This window comes from Coffea arabica, chromosome 8e (assembly GCF_036785885.1).
Source record: "Coffea arabica cultivar ET-39 chromosome 8e, Coffea Arabica ET-39 HiFi, whole genome shotgun sequence".
Classification (NCBI taxonomy): domain Eukaryota; kingdom Viridiplantae; phylum Streptophyta; class Magnoliopsida; order Gentianales; family Rubiaceae; genus Coffea; species Coffea arabica.
Window position 1 is genome coordinate 49,237,555 of NC_092324.1, and position 17,180 is coordinate 49,254,734.

General features: G+C 34.8%; 2 protein-coding genes and 1 pseudogene across 2 annotated transcripts; all 3 read right to left on the minus strand.

The window, feature by feature from the left end:
• Window positions 1-349: 349 nt before the first annotated feature.
• Window positions 350-1,078, minus strand: LOC140012906 (14 kDa proline-rich protein DC2.15-like). The gene has a single exon (XM_072061437.1). It carries the CDS (start codon window positions 1,000-1,002, stop codon window positions 568-570), a length of 435 nt encoding a protein of 144 aa, XP_071917538.1. The 5' UTR covers window positions 1,003-1,078; the 3' UTR covers window positions 350-567.
• A 4,346-nt stretch (window positions 1,079-5,424) lies between these two features.
• Window positions 5,425-5,897, minus strand: LOC140012836 (putative lipid-binding protein AIR1; annotated as a pseudogene).
• A 6,205-nt stretch (window positions 5,898-12,102) lies between these two features.
• LOC140012554 (putative lipid-binding protein AIR1) lies at window positions 12,103-12,841 on the minus strand. The gene has a single exon (XM_072060714.1). It carries the CDS (start codon window positions 12,704-12,706, stop codon window positions 12,317-12,319), a length of 390 nt encoding a protein of 129 aa, XP_071916815.1. The 5' UTR covers window positions 12,707-12,841; the 3' UTR covers window positions 12,103-12,316.
• Window positions 12,842-17,180: the final 4,339 nt, after the last annotated feature.

The window sequence follows — 17,180 nt, forward strand, 5'->3', positions numbered from 1 at the left end:
CGTCCGCTTCCCAAGTCCCATTAGATAAGAAAGAATCCCAACGCAGGTTCTTAGCTAATGGAATTGATTGATCGATGGAAAGTTGCAGAAGCCATTTACCAAACATAAACGTACGAATTTGTAGATCAAGAAAGCAGTATATTAGACATCCATTTTTGTAAACATGTCTCCAATACATACTAGTAATAATTAACCAAGAATCGATTGATTACTGCAGGTTGCGGATATCTTACTGCAGTAGAATCTTGGCTTTAGACCAACAACGAGAATATCCATGCATTAATCCAAAATTTATGCTTATAAAATTAGTAATCTTCCTTTACAGAATCAGAAAATGGCATCATGAATGTACTAAAAAAGGCTTATTAACTTTTTATTGATCACGACATAGAAAGATACAAGCTTAGACCTTATGAGAAATCACAAACATCAAAGCTGAGAAAACATTTAGACAAAAGTAACAAGAAGTTACCCTTACCACTGTTTAGGGGGAGGACTCTTTAGAAGTAAATTCATGGTTGAGCAACAAATGAAAAGCACATTAGAACAATAAACAAGCAAGTCTGTTTAGGCACATTGGAACCCGTTTGGAACCTTCTTGCCACAATCATTCAGAATCACGCTCAGGGAAACTGGGACATTAAGGTTGATGCCCAAAATATTGGCTTTGATGGCTGTGCAGAGGCAAAGAGCTGCCTCCAGGTCAGCAAGGCCTTGAAGGAGAGAGCAACACGGTTCTGTTGGAGGAGATCCGATGGAGATCCCAATTATATTCAGCAAATTAGCACATACACCCAGTTTGAGGGCATCTCTTGGGCAATATTTTTGAGGAGGATTGGGAGTAGGAGAATATGGAGGAGGCGGGCATGGTACAGCAGGTGGTGGTGATGGCTTCGGTTTTGGCTTTGGTTTTGGGCAATCACCACAAGCACTGACCAGAGTGAAAAAGATAAGGTTAAAGGCAAGAAAGAGAGCTAGGGTTGTAGTGGCCTTGGAACCCATATTCTCAAGCCCCAATAGTAGCTAAGTATTGTTGGTTTAGTCAAGAAAGAAGGGTTTTTGCTGTGCAATGTTTTGGAAGAAGTTGAGGGTTTTTATAGTGAGCAAGGAGTGAATTTTCTGATTTATGTTGAAGGTATATTATTAAAGAATTGCGTTGGACCCATGTGCCCTGGAGATTTTAGCTGGCAACACAAACATAGATTTGGCAAACCCATTGGATGCGTGCATGTGAGGTGGGGAAAATGCAAATTGCCATGTTCCTCGATAACTCAAGATCAAGTCTGGAGTCTGGACAGGAATTAGAGTTTATCCCACCCTAATCTATGGTAGTTTCAGATTACAAACTATACATATTCCACATGAAGTACATTTTTTCACCAAAACTTAGCTATGCTGTAAACTTTCTACTTTCTAGTGGGTTTATTTATTTCTTGTTTAATGTGTTTATTCCTTACAAGATAGCTTGGATGGAATGGCAAAAGTTTGTGTTATTTATGCAGCTCTCTTATTTCTACCGGGTCCAAAAAAGAAGGCTTGAATGGCATAGAGATTCAAAAGCAACTTTATTAGACTTTCTCGTAAAACTTAATTTATGCCTGACTCGTGTTGGAGCTAAACCTAGCAAATGAGAATAAAAGACAGTTGGTTTTTTTTTTTTTTTTTTTTGTAATAAAAGGGACTATATATTGAAAAAAACTTAAATTATATGTACAAAACAAAGGAAGCAAATTCTCTTAATATCTGCGCCAACAGTTCGTTAGCAGTGATGGAATACAACCATCAGTACCTCCTAGTACATACATGGAGATTTTGAAGTTCACCCATCAATCTTTGTTGGCAGAATAAGAAATGGCAGTCATTTCGTTGCGAGACATGCTGGAATTTTTCAAACCTTAACCCTTCAATCCCTGTATCCGCGATGCGCGAAGGAACAAAAATCCCAAGTCATTCAAGGTCCCCAATAGCCTAACAAGCCAAGTTCTGAGGTCGAGGTCATTGCAGGGCCTAAAATTTTCCTGGCCATTCAATTTTATACCCCATGTGGAACTCAGTTGGGATCCTCCGTGCTACTACTGGATGTCAAATTCAGTGTCAATCCCACTAATCACGTGATGGTAGAGGAAATTTAAATAAACAACATATGACAAATTAAATAAATAAGATACTTGACATAAATATAGAAGTGGCACTGAAAAAGTGACACTGAGGATCACGTGTGGGTAGAACCTAGGTTATGCGTAGCTATCTAGACGAGGTCGTGCCGCGTGTAGACTTCATGGCATCAACTTGAGTGATAATTTTCATCCCTAAACAAGGGGAAACCAGACTCGGTAAAAGCAACGTTCTTTTCCAGAAGTAGTCAAGTGCATGACCAGTACATTTGATGTTAACCATACTTCTACCATATCATCCACTAATTGGGCTGGGATTTGATTTAACTCTGATACAATTTGTGCTAGTCAATATGAGCTTCATTTGTCCAGCCGACTCACCTTGAAATTTGTTCACATATTAGACAAGAAAAGACTAAACTGGTTCGCATCTTGGAATTATGCGGTAGCAAGTTTCTTCATTGGCGTTTCTTGGCCACCGTTATGGAATGTACTACGGGCTCCACAGCCTCGACTACAGAATGTTAACTAGCTTCCAGCCAAAATCACATGTCCAACACCGTCATTAACAAATCTTTTATTCCATTCTCACCAACTAATCCCCGTTATTTATTGTTAATTATCGTACCTGTGGATCACTTGAGAGTAGATTTGGACGTAATTAACGGAGAACGAAGCCCTTATGTGATGCAAAACCTGTGACACTTCGTCTAAGATTTCATATTCTACGTGCAAAGAATCACACAAAAGGTCGTTAGACAATAAAATGATTGAATCTTTTTCTTTCCTTGGAACTTATAATAAGAAATGAAATAATAATTTTGCAATTTTCGTTTCTTATTCTCGAGATATATACACTTGAAACTAATCGGGTCATATCAACATCCGTTTACTTAAATTTATTATTGTATACCCATGCAGCGACTTTCCCTATCAATGAGGAAGACTTCAATAGGTGGATGGACTTGGTCTTATTTATATTTGTATCAATATTCAAATCGAATTGGTTCACAAAGAACCAAAAACCTATAAAGTCCAGTTAAGCTAAGGCATTGTGGTTGATTAATTATCAGCTGATTCCCTTTCCTCTATTTTTGTTTGGTTTCGTGTAGAAAATCTCGATTTTGATCTATTTTTTGTATTGTTTTGTTCGTGTAGGGATAAGCATGACCTGTCAGAATGATAACACGCAATTTGTGTTCGATCCATCGTTGTTAAGCGTAGGAGACGGGCCATCATATCAATCAACTCTCTTCAAGTTACATCAGGCTACTCAAACAGCAGACCATGCGGCCCTCTTGGCCTTGAGCCCTTCAGGAGAACTCGAGAAGTGGAAACAAGGCTTTTTCGTTTCTTATAGAATTAATTCGTAGTAAGTAAAATAATTTACCAAAGGTTACTTTGGAGGGAAATTAGACAAATGGATCACATATAAATATTGTGTAGAGTTAAAATGTTTCAACAAATTGAAACTGAGTTAAGTCAAAAGAAGGAATTAGGACTGTGTCCTTTAATTTTAAAGTTGACTTGGAGAAAAACTGTTTAGGCAAAAAATGTTTTATTTTAATCTGTGCAGCATGGTAAGTGCATTAAGGAAAAAATCTACATAACCATTAAATATTAGGGAGAAAATGTATATCACCATTAAATATAAGTTATCTACTGAAAGTATGTGTTACAATTAAAAAAAAATGTTATTTGCATTTCATATTTTATTATATGCGATCCCACTATTTGTTATATCATGTAGTCTAATAAATGGAAACTATATAATAAAAATAATAGTAAGAGTGTAAATAACAAAAAGGAGAGGTGCAAATAACATTTCCCTTAAAAAATACGAAGGAATTAGGACTTTTGCTACCACTTGAAGGAAGTGGCACAAGTTTAAGATAGACGTAATCACCCTGTGTTACGTACATTTGTTTGAATTTTGTTGTATTTTAGTATAGCGTATTCAAATAAGCTTCATAAAGACAAAGAAAATATTAGGTTGCACATGTTTAATTGAGCTATTATCATCTGGAAAAGGCTGAACATCACAAAGTGAAACTTTATCTGTGCTGGCTTGCATGTCATTCTTCTTAGCTTTTCCTTCTTATTTCTTAAACAAACATGAAAACATGAAGAAGTTATTGATGGTAGTGTAGTTGCATAATATTTTCTTAGCAAACTATAACTATATGCTTCTCGCGTATACCTCTAATTTTTGAGTTTCTTACTTTTTCTCGCACCCTGAGCTATAAAAATGAGCACCTAAAAGTTGAGTTGGAGATTGGATAAAGATGAGCAAGAATTAAGCTTTTTCTCCATTTTATATTGAATTAAATAGAATTCTGACACATTCATCGGTGGTTCTACAAAAACTAGATTTTTTTTTTTTTTATCTTTTTAAAGGAGGCTCTAAAACTTTATAAGAGAGAAAGAGAGAGACTTGAGAGTCTACAAAAACTAGGACTTTAAGCATCTAAAGTTGAAACTTTGAACTAGCTAGATTCTTTATATGTCATGGTTATCATAGACAATCCGTGGATAGTAAATGCTAATAATAAGGCCGATTGGCATAGCATAGTCCAAATTGTTTTTTTTTTTCCTTTTTTACAAATTATGATTGCTTGAATGAGAAAATGAATTTTTGAGATCAATCAATATGTCCGTTTACTGAAAATTTACATATGACATTTTTTATGTCAAATTTATCGGTGGAAACTTACTTACAATAACTGCAACCGAATTGCATAGTTCTGAGTAAGGAAGTTGGAGATGGATCTTAGCCATTATTTCATATTGACTTTTTTTTTTTTTTAAAGCTGTTGAAGATGTGCCGTCTGTCAATTTGTTTGTCCTGAGTTGTCAGTTACATGGTTTAGTAATTTACATGACAAAGTACTAAGTGAGAAAAAAAAAAGATAAAAATGTTAAGGTCTGACTCTATGGCGCGAAAACGATGTGTAGATTTTTCAATATTTGTATTAGGATTGCAATTTTCTGAGATTTTGTAGAAAAATTGTACTATAGTAATTTGATGCATTTAACATACAAATATAATTAAAAAATATATTCACGGAAAGTATAAAAGCTTTTTGAGAAAAAATGGCTATCCAAACAAGAGTTTGTGAGCACTTGCAGGTACATACACAGCATTTTGTAGATGTGACGTGACTCATCATGTGATTTTACGGTTGAAAATTTATTTAATGTCAAACAATCAAACTCACAAACACAAGTAAAAATGGAAACGAGAAGTTATCAAGTAAATACACATGCCAAACTATTTTCTGGTTTATCACACACAACAAGAATTTCAAAACTAAGAGAGGAAAAAACAAAACAGAAGGAAAGAAAAGTTCAATGAGAAAGTCCTCTTAGCTCTCTGGGCACATACGAAGTCCTTTGGGACCTTCTCGCTACAGACGAAAGTAGCAAGCTTGGGGAAAGTGGGACGTTAAGGTTGATACCCAGAATGTTTGCTTTAATCGCGGTGCAAAGACAAACAGCAGCCTCGAGGTCAGCAAGACCTTGAATCCATGTGCAGCACGGTTTCTTTGGAGGGTTACCAATAGTAACATTAAGCAATCGGCTAAGGACATTTGCACATAGACCTAATTTTAGTGCATCCTTAGGGCATTTGCCTGGCTTTGGCTTTGGCTTTGGTTTTGGAGGACAACCGCCTCCGCATGCACTAGCAAAAGTGAAAAAGAGAACGTGGAAACAAAGAAAGAGAGCAATAGCCCTAGTAGTGTTCATGGAGGCCATATCCAAAACTTGAAACATTTACAAAGGAAATAGGTAAAAGATAGTAGGGTTTTATAATTTGATGTTGGAGAAGTTTTAGGTGAGTTGGGCTTTTTAAAGCTTGCATGGACGACTATGTATATTGATCCTCCTGAATATGAGTTAAAATTGAAGCACATAAAGAAAATTGTGGTGGTCATGTGTCTCGTCGGTAGTTTAGTTGGCATGCCCGACCATATTGACGCAAAAACTTGGGTAGGTTGGGTCTACAAATGAGAGGTGACTATTGTGCCACCTCACCAGAACACTTTCTAATTTCTTATTTATATTTTGTAAATTTTCTGCTATTTCTTCATCTTCTAAAATTAATACCGGTACAAACCAAAATCCTGTTGTATCATGTTCCAGGTTAGTGTTTCTTTCTTTTTTCTTCCCCAAAACTCCATCCTACCCTCCTTGAAAGATATTCAAATCCCCCCTCCTCCATCCAACGGCAATCTTCACTTTTTCGTTTTGGTTAAATCTTTGTTTAGATTTGGTTTGTGGGTTTTCTTCAAAATTGATCAATGTAACCAAAAAAAAAATGGTAAAACCTTAGTTCCTATGCTGTGTGAGAAAGAGTGGAAGTAGGCATAAAAGGCATAGAGATGGAGAACATAGATGGTAGCGAGACTGGGTTTGGTGAAAATCTGACCCACCACCACTTGCACAAGAACACATCTATCTCAGTAGGAGGGAAAGGGAGGGAGGAATGAAGATTTTGGGGGGAGGGGGGAAGAGGGAGGAGATATGAGAGGAGTGTTGATAATGGTGGTGGCGAAAAGTGGCTTGTGGCAGAGGGTCGAAATGATCTACCGGAATTGAGGGCTGGGGCATCTAAAAAGCTCGAACGGTAAAATGATTTGGTAGAGAAGAGAACAAGTGTGGACTTTAGGAGCTTAGAGCAATCTGAATTGAAAGCATCACTGACCGACGTGGCATAGTTTACATCAGTGGGCTCGTAAATCGGATCTACCTAAATTTTTGCGTTAGACAAATATTTGAGAGCTTGCATGTGAACCGAGGTCATAATCGCCTTTTTCGCTTTAATCCAGATGCATGCTAAACTACAAATTTGTTGAATTATTTCATAGTGTACGAAACTGTTGAAATCCTTTTTGGGTTTGAGGATGCAAGTTCTATTGTGTCTTATTCATGATTGTACATTTTAGGCAACTTGTCTTCTTTTGGCTTTAGATTGAGGGATTTGACAAAGATTTGAAATTCTCTCAAATTCTTCTAGTTGTTTAAATTACTTAGAAGGTATTTGGAATTGAAATTATCAATTATTCTAATATTTAAAATGCATTTATATAATTAGAAAATTACAAATCTAAATACCTCTTAAGATATCTAAACAATTAGAGCAATTGGAATGGATTTCAAATCCTTAATTAAAATTTTCAATCCAAACGAATCCTACCAGTATTTTTCCCCTTAGTCCAAAAAGAGATCTTGAGTCGACCATACAAAAATAGATCTTGAATCAATCTCAGAAAGGTTGACGGGGAAAAGTTTAAGACAAAGAATATCTATTTTCGTTGTATTATTTATTCACCATTGAGAAATTGCATTGTGGAATATTAACTAAGTTCAAAAGTTCGTTAATGTATCAAGTGGAAGCCTTAATGTTTTGGGTTTTAAATTTATTATATATTAAAGTTACAAAAATTAAAACAAGGTGTAATATTTAGATTTATTTGAAACATGCATGTGTGATTAAATATGTACGTAATAGAGTCGACTCAAGCCATGCTTTTTTGAAAGATTATACGATTTAGGGTACGTTTGATAAAACTGAAATATGAAAACTGAAGTTTGAAATCTAAAATTTGAAATCTGAATTCATTAAATTATTAAATTGTTAAGAATTAAATTTGATACATTTGAGTGTATATTGTATTAAATGATAAGTAAATAGCTTATCACTTATTTTTTTAGAGCAAATTTTGTCTAAAAAATTTAATGCCACTTAATTAATTTAGATGTTCAATTTTTAGTCATTAAACGCATATTAATATATTAAAATCTCAATATACTAAATTCAAGTGTTGAATTGGGTAATCAAACAAGGTCTTAGTCAATCAAACCGCAGTTTATGTGAAACTATACAATCTTTTTACACTGCCAATCCAATTAAAGAAGTCCGGATTTTCTTATCTAATTGATATATCATTTGGCATGCAATCTTACAAAGAAGTATTTATAATTACGAGGTCTTCTCTCAATATCAAGGCACCTAGCGAAAAGTCATTGAACAGACAGATAACAAACGAGAATAAGAAAAATAATAACTTGAGAAAACTTAAAAATGTAACCAGCTGATTGAAACAAGGTTGGATTGCTTGCGGCCAACCTTATCATTACATATGAAACGATTAAGCAAACTTCAATAATCCTAGCGAAACTGGAAGCCATAAGAATTAGAGAAATACCAAAAATGATAAAAGGTAGCTCCAAAAGTGGTGAAATAGTAAATCTTGAGCGTCAAACAAGTACTGTCATGCCAATGGACATCCAAACTCTCTAGCGGAGCACAATACTATGACCGTTTTAATTAAAATTTGTGGTGTGTTTTAGATTTCAACAATTGAATGATCCTACACGACTAAATTATACTCTGCAACATGTTTCACATGAATATTTGCTTTCTTGCCATATGTACATAGAGAATCAAGTACTGATTTTATTCTCCTTCAAAACCTTTGGTTTTCCACATTCAGGTTTCTTTTCTTTTTTCCTCCTTTGTAAACAAGGGAACCCGCAGCCGCTCTGTGCAATATCCCGCCAATTCAGGTATTAATTTCCCACATCTTATCTGCAAAGTCACCATTAAAGGTTGAATGATGTGGTTGCAAGTTTCTTGATTAGAGTTTTGCGGGCGCCGTTATGGAATGTGCTACGGGCTCCACGGCCCTCAACTACAGATTGATTAGTAGCTCCTACCCAAAATCACATGTCAAATGTCATCATTAACAAATCTTTTATTCCATTCTCACTACCCAATCCCAGTTGTTTATTGTTAATCGTACTTGTGGGTCACTTGAGATTAGAGTTGAATGTAATTAACGAAGAACGAAGCCCCGCATATTACGCAGAACCTGTGAAATTTGGAGTAAGATTTCATACATATTCTGCATTCTACATGCAAGGAATAATTCTATGTCAATATTTTAGTATGTTCCAGCAGACAGTCATGAAGGTCGTGAGACAATAAAATAACTGAAATTTTCTTTTTCTTGGAATTATAGCGGTGAATGAAAAAATAATTTTTCAATTTTTGTTTCTTCTTTTCATGGTACTTGAAACTAATCGGGTCAAATCAGCATCCCTTTACTTAAATTTATTCTTGCACATCCACACCTGATTTGCCCCATCAATGAGGTGAATGAATTTGGTCATATTTGTATTTGCACCTATATTCAAATTCAATTGGTTCACAAAGCCAAAAAAAAAAAAAAAAGCCTATTGAATCCAGTTAACCTAAGCCATTGGGGTCAATTAATTATCCGACCTTTCCCTTTATTATTGTTAGGCCTCGTGTAGATTTTAATCTAGTTTTTGTATATTTTGTTCGTATGCGGAAAAGCGTGACCTGTCAAAATTACAATACACGATTTTGCGTTCATTACCCATTAGAAGGCAATTTGTGTTCGATCCGTCGCTGTTAAGCCTCGGAGATGGGCCGTTAAATCAATCAGCTCTCATCATGCGGCCTTGAGCCCTTCGAGAGAACCCAAAAAATGGAAATTACCAAGGCACCGTCTTGTTTAGGTTAGATACAAGGGAACAAATTAAAAAAGAAAACATTGAAAATATTATTTGGATTAGAGAAGGAAAGGTAAGGAAAGAAAAAGGGAAAATGACCGGTTTTATCCCTCACATTTCACAAAATTATTCTTTTCATCCCTCACTTTTAAAACGAAGCAATTTCATCCTTGACATTTAAAAACTGAAAATATTACATCCCTGAACCCAATTTTCAATATGAATCAAACCATCTATCAACCTAATTACAAATTTTGGGGGTATAATTGGTAGATCACTTGACTAACTCAACTTGATATTCACGTGAAATTTAATGAAATCAAAAATAAAAAATAAAAAATTATAACATAAAAAAGAAGAATTAATCTTTCTTACATTGTCATTGTATACACTGATGGGTTTATGTACCTGCCATATCATTTCAATTTAAATTTAAACACCAAATTTTGTATTTATAATATACATGTAGACTCACAAGCGTATATACTAACGGTACATGAAAAGATTTACCCAAAAAAGAAATCCTATTATTCTAAGACAAAGAATGACCTTTTATGTTATACTTTTTATTTTTTTTGGTTCAATAAATGTCATGTGAATATGATCTATCAATTCTATCTCCGAAATTTATTACTGGGTTATTGGATGGTTTGATTCAAATTGACAATTAGGTTCAGGGATGTAATAGGTTTAATTTTTAAATGTCAGGGACCAAATTGCTTCGTTTTAAAAGTGAGGGACGAAAAGAATATTTTTGTGAAATGCAAGGGATGAAATAGGTCATTTTCCCAAAGAAAAACTATCATGAGTTATTTATTTTTTTATTCATTATTTAAAATTTTAATTTGTAAACACATGGACTTTTTAGAAAATTTTAAAATTTTCATAATTTTGATTTCCTTACTCCCTGTTTCTACCCACTTTTAGATAAGAAATAGACTAATAAAAAATAACTATATCTCATCCCTCTCTATCCTTTCTTTTCCCTTCTTAAAAATCAATTCAAGCATCAAAACTCCTATCCCTCCATTTTCTTTCTTTTCCTTTCCTTTCTATTCCCTCAAAACAAACACTGTCTAAAAGTTCTAAAAGATGAGCCTTCCCCCCCTCCCCCCTCCCCCCTCCTCCCCCACACACCCCACAAACAAAGTTTTTGCCTTTTCCAAAGTAGTAACTAAAGTAATTTACTAAAGGCTACTTTGGAAGGAAAGTAGACAATTGGATTACATAAAACATATTGCGAAAAGGTTAAAATGCTTTCAATAACTTGAAACTGAGCTATGTCGTTTATTTATGAAGCAGACTTTAAGAAAGACTGCTTCGGCAAGGATAGAAAAGATTCAAATGAAAAAAAAAATTGTTATTTTAATCTGTATAGCGTAGTAAAAGTATCAAGGAGTAAATGTATATCACCATTAAACATAAGTTTACTGAAAATATGTGTTATACGTATAAAAAAACATATAGATATAGTGTTTGCTTCTCCATTTCATGGGACGTAACCACGCTTGTGTCATCTATATCCGGTTTGAATTTGGTTGTATTATAGTAGAACCTATTCAAATAAACTTCCTAAAGACAAAGAAAATATTAGGTTGTATATTTTTTATTGTGTTTTTTTTTTAAAATTCAGTTATTGTCATCTGAAACAGGATGTACATTGGTAAGTGAAACTTTGTCTTTGCTGGATTTCATGTCACTCCTCTTATCTTTTCCTTCTGATCATGTTCTTAAGAAAAGGTAAGGAAGTTAGTGACAGTAGTGTAGTTGCATAATCTTTTCTTGGCAAACTATAATTATATGCTTGTCGCATAATCCTCTATGTTTTGAGCTTATTACTTTTTGGTGCATCCTGAGATATGAAAGATCAGCACCTAAAACTTGGCATGAAGATTTGTAATTGTAAATATGAGAAACATTCAAGCTTTTTCTCCATTTTATATTGAATTAAATAGAACTCTGACATATAGTCGTCTATGTGCACGATTCTACTAAAACTTTACATATGACAATCTTATCTCAAATTTGTCGGTAGAAATTTATCTACAGTAACTCCAACCAAATTGCATAACTTTTGCGCAAGCAAGTTGGACTTCGATCTTCTCCATTATTTCGTATTCCACTTTCCTTTTCCAACCAAAAAAAAAAAAAAAAACTGTTGGACAAATGATATATTCATCAGTTATTTTTTAAAGAAAAGGAAAAAAAAAACATTTGAATATGCCATTTGTCCTTAATTGTCTCTTAAATGGTTTAACAATTTACACGACAAAGTACCAAGTGAGAAAAAGAATAAAAATGTTAAGATGGTCATTCTATGGCAACGTTAAACTTATAGCTCTTGTCCTTTTGAAGAAACCACATAAGAAAAGGAAAACAAAAGTGTAGAGTTTTTGTCAGGTACATCCGAAGCATTTTGCACACCCAAGTAACAAGACTCATCATGTGAATTCACAATAGAAAATTTATTTAATGTCAAGCCATCAAACAACACAACCATTAGTACAAATGGAAACAAGAAGTTACCAAGTAAATATACACACCAGATTGCTTTTCTGGTATCACACATAACAAGAATTTCGAAATCAAGAGAAAAAAAAAGAACAGAAGAAAACAAAAGTTCAAAAGTACTTCAGTCTTCAGGAAGCCCTCTTCGCACTCTAGGCACATACGAAGCCCTTTGGGACATTCTTGCTGCAGACGTTAAGGAGCAGGCTTAGGGAAAGTGGGATGTCAAGGTTGATACCTAGAATGTTTGCTTTAATCGCGGTGCAAAGGCAAACAGCAGCCTCGAGGTCAGCAAGACCTTGAATCAATGTGCAGCATGGTTTCTTTGGAGGGTTACCAATAGTAATATTAAGCAATCCGCTAAGGACATTTGCACATACACCTAATTTTAGTGCATCCTTAGGGCATTTGCCTGGCTTTGGCTTTGGCTTTGGCTTTGGTTTTGGAGGACAACCGCCTCCACATGCACTAGCAAAAGTGAAAAAGAGAACGTTGAAACAAAGAAAGAGAGCAATAGCCCTAGTAGTGTTCATGGAGGCCATATCCAGAACTTGAAACAATTACTAAGAAAATGGGTAAAAGAAAGAAGGGTTCCGTAATTTGATGGTGGAGAACTTTTAGGTTAGGTGGGCTTTTTATAGCTTGCATGGATATTGATCCTCAGGAATATGAGTTAAAATTGAAGCACATAAAGAAAATTGTGATGGCCATGTGTCTTATAGGTACTTTAGCTGGCATGCCCGACAACATTCGGCATTTGGAAGCTTGCATGTGAACCGAGAATCTGAGCGGTTATTGCCTTTCTTTTTGTTTCTGGGCATTAGTTCACCTATGTGCTAAACTACAAGTTTGATAGAATTATTTGATAGTGTACGTACTATTGAAATCTTTTTTCTGGTTTGAGAATGTACGTAAGTTCTGCTGTATTTGACTGTACATTTTGGCAACTTGTCTTCTTTATAGTTTCTTCTTTCGAGGTCCAAAAAGAGATCTTGAATCAACGATGGTTGATGTGGAAAATTTTACGACAAAGAATATCCATTTTCGGGGTACTATTTATTCAACATCATCGAGAAATTGCAAAGTGTAACATTACCTAATTAAGTTAAAAGTGTTTAGTTGATGTATCCAGGGCAAACTTCAATATTTTGGATTTTACAACTATTATCAGTGCTAAAAAGATGTAGCGTTTAGATATATTTGAAGACATGCATCTGTGATCAAATATGTGGTAGAATAATCGACTCAAGCCAAGTTTCTTTGAAACGGCCAGGTCGATCAAACCATGGATTATGTGAAACCCACCGTATATATGTCCAGTGCTGTTACACAGCCAATTTATGTATAAAAAAAAAAATCAAATTCTTGGTTTTCTTGTATAATTGATACATCATTTGGTAATCGGTATACGAAAATCAACAATCCTGGCGAAACTGGAAGTCGAAAAAATTAGAGAAATACTCTAAAAACTGATAAAGGTAGTTCAGAACTCGTGAAATAGTTATACTAACAGACCTCCAAACATTCCAGCAATGTTGTGATCTTTTAATTGAATTTTGTTGTGTGTATTAGATTTCAACAATTGAATGATTACAGATTTGTTGTGTGTTTTAGATTTCAACAATTGAATGATTCTCTGCGACATGTTCCCCATTAATATTTGTGGCTAGCATTCTTGCCATCCGTTGAGAATCAAGTAATATTATTCTCCTTCGAAACATTTTCCTTTTCTTGTCTTTTGTCAAATTCAGTATATACATACCACACCTTATCTGCAAAGTCACCATCAAAGTTTGGATTACGCGTCGGTTTACCTTGACTTCAAATTAGTGCTGCTATAAACCTTCATAGCATCTTTCTGCAATAGGAGGAGATGCCATGAATCTCAAGTCTGGTTTGGATCACCATACAAAATTTGTTTTTGAAGCACCAAAAATAAAATGATGCTTATCAATACACGTATACATATTTATACACACCCAAAAAAGAAAAACAAAAGAAACTAGTTTATATAGGTAAAATGTTCAATATTCTGGCAGCTTCCAGCCCTCAATGGAAATCCCATATTTGTTGCTTGGCGTCTTCACTCGTTAGCTCCTAGCTAGCGTCCTGGAGTGTCACGGGCTGTATAAGAAACTAACAAGGGCTCCACCAAAATTGCATGTCGACGAGAATTTTACATCATTTGATGCTGATCAATGAAGATTTGTCGTTTAACTGCATTGTTTTTCTTCGTTTCACACTAACATGGTGCATTAAGTAGGTTTCAAAAAATCTGATATGGGAGCCATGCCCGATTAGTCTATTGAAGAGTAAGCAAATTGGTAGGCCAATTTGATGATTGTTTGCGCTAATTAAATGAAAGACCTATTTAAATAAAAACTAATCTTTTATACACTGACAGTGTATACTGTATACACTTTCATCATTGGATGTATGACACATAATCTGAATTTGAATTTGAGAATCAAATTTTGTATATGTGTCGTGCATCCAATTGTGATAGTGTATATACTGTCAATATATATAAAATTTACTTTTTAAATAATAATGATGAATCAGTTCTTAAATCGTACATCCAATCGTGAATCAGTCCTTAAATGGTTAAACGAATCTTAGGTAATCAATTTTTATTCATTGTACTTCATTCTTTGTGAAATGACATCATAAGGTCCTGATCCCTAACCAGAAAAATAAGTGGTCAGAGGACCAAATCATTCATTAAAGATCCAAATTTGATTTACTATTTTTGAATGCAGCATCAAGTCAAAATTCAGGACTAGTTGAGTGTTGATCTCCATAAATCCGCAAGTTGGATCCTAATTCCATTTGTTTTTGAGGTTGTAGACAAGTATCTCTTTTCCGTAAATTGTGATTCTTGCTGCTTTTAGAGGAAAAGTCTACTCTAAATTAGGTTTCATGAAGCTTCTTTTATCCCGGCTAAACTTCGTTGCTGCGAAAATGGTAGCCTAGGGTCGTAGCAGCACAGCCTGTACACAACAAAGAAAATCGCATGGTAATTCTTGACTGATACTGATTTTCTTAATCTTTACCTATTGCAATTAAGTTATGGTTTCTGTGCATGTACAGAAGAAATAGAATTATTTTTGACCGCCCAGACGCAGCCAATCGAAGTGGAGATGCTATCTAGAGATGGCAATGGGGCGGGGGACACCTCCCCCAACCCCTGCCCCGTTGCATTTTAATTCCCCCCGCCCCGCCCACTTCCCCCGCGGGGGCATCCGTGAAGTTAAAAAATTTTATTAAATAACTTAATTATAATTAAATTTGAGCAAATAATCAAGTTCTAAAATATCAACGCATCACCAAATTATTATTCATTGTAACTTCACAATTGAAACTCATAAAAATAATTAAACAAAGATTATTTGAATACAATATAATATAATAAAACAAATATAACTAAAATAATCAAGTTTTCACTTTTGATACAACTACAATTACTAAATTATTATTGTGTTTTTTTAGAAAAAGTGTTATTGTATTAAGTATAGTTAGAAATTTAATATAAATATATTAATAAATTTAGTATAAACAATTAATAATTTTTATTAATAAACATGTATAATTAGTAGTATAATTGATAATATTATTATATATATAATTATGTACATATATATATTTTAAACGAGGGGTGGGGCGGGGGAGTATACCCCCCTTTCTAAACGGGTGTAAAAAATTCCCCCCCGCCCCTGCCCCATCCCCCGCCCCAATGACCCCCCGCGGGTGCCCGCCCCCATTGCCATCCGGCCCATCCCTAATGCTACCATTAAGTATTTAGCAGGCCCAAGAAAAGTTTTGGAGCTGGGCTAACATGGGTTTTATTCAAGAGATCTTCCTAGCATCGGGCTCTCGCGCTTATGGCCAATTAGTTGCTGTGGACTCAATTATGGTTGCCAGAGAGAGATGCTCTCTTGACCGCCCACAGTTGAAGAACAGAGGTGGTGCCGCCTAATTGCCTGCACGTGTTTGGTTGGCCGCTGATTTACCTAAACTGGAAAAACAAAAGAAAAGGCTAGTGAATGAACCCAGGTCGACAGCGAGGAATTGTCGGTGGGTAAATCTGGTAGAACCATATTTTGATTGGCTGAAATGAATAATCCATCTGCCGACACAAGTTGGCTCAACTAGCAAAGACGGATCACTTCTACATAAAAGATCAAGTGTTGCATTCCGTTGTTGATATGAGAGTTATGTCGGTGCATTATTTGTAAGAACTCTTGTAAACGATATATAGTTTAGAGGCATATTCTAATCCGTGGTGGTGATTAGGGATGTAAACGAGTCGAATCGAATCGATCCAAATTTCAACTTAATTTTATGAAACTCGAACTCTCAATATAAATCTCGAGTTAAATTTTTTTTTTATTTTTAAAAAAATGAATAAAACAATAATTTTTCTTAACAAATAATAAATTATTAAGAATATATATAATTTTACTATTAAAATAAATAAATAAATATATATATATATATAATCGTATCGGCTCGCATGCTAACGAACTAAGTATTTTTGAATTTGATCTCGAGTTCGAGTTCTAGTTTGACTTGATCAACTTAAACTCGACCCGAACTCGGACTCAAGTTACTCGCGTGCAGTTCGATTCGTTTGCAACCCTAGTGGTGATTGAATCTAAATCCATCCAAGTATTTTTTTTACTCAAAAGAAAATGAATAATCCATCCATCCTAAATAAGCAAAAGAATGGCACAGACTTCTATGAGGATGTTAGTCACGGGATTGCCTTGTGCATATGTGCTTAGTTGTTTTTTTTTTTTTCGGGAAAAGTTTATGGTTAGTCTTGTGATACAACAAAAAATGATGTACCTAACACAAAAAATAAAAATTGCATACATTTAGCAGATTCTCTCGCAATTAACGAAAAAGCATTACTGGCCAGCCAGCCTTGATTCACATGTCTGAGATAACTTGGAAACTAGCTTGCTGTATAAATACCAGGCTTATTAGCCAATCTTAACCATCACATCAAACACC

What these genes read in the sequence shown, in the direction of transcription:
- LOC140012554 (XM_072060714.1), bottom strand. Translation starts at nt 12,706, where the DNA reads ATGGCCTCCATGAACACTACTAGGGCTATTGCTCTCTTTCTTTGTTTC.
- LOC140012906 (XM_072061437.1), bottom strand. Translation starts at nt 1,002, where the DNA reads ATGGGTTCCAAGGCCACTACAACCCTAGCTCTCTTTCTTGCCTTTAAC.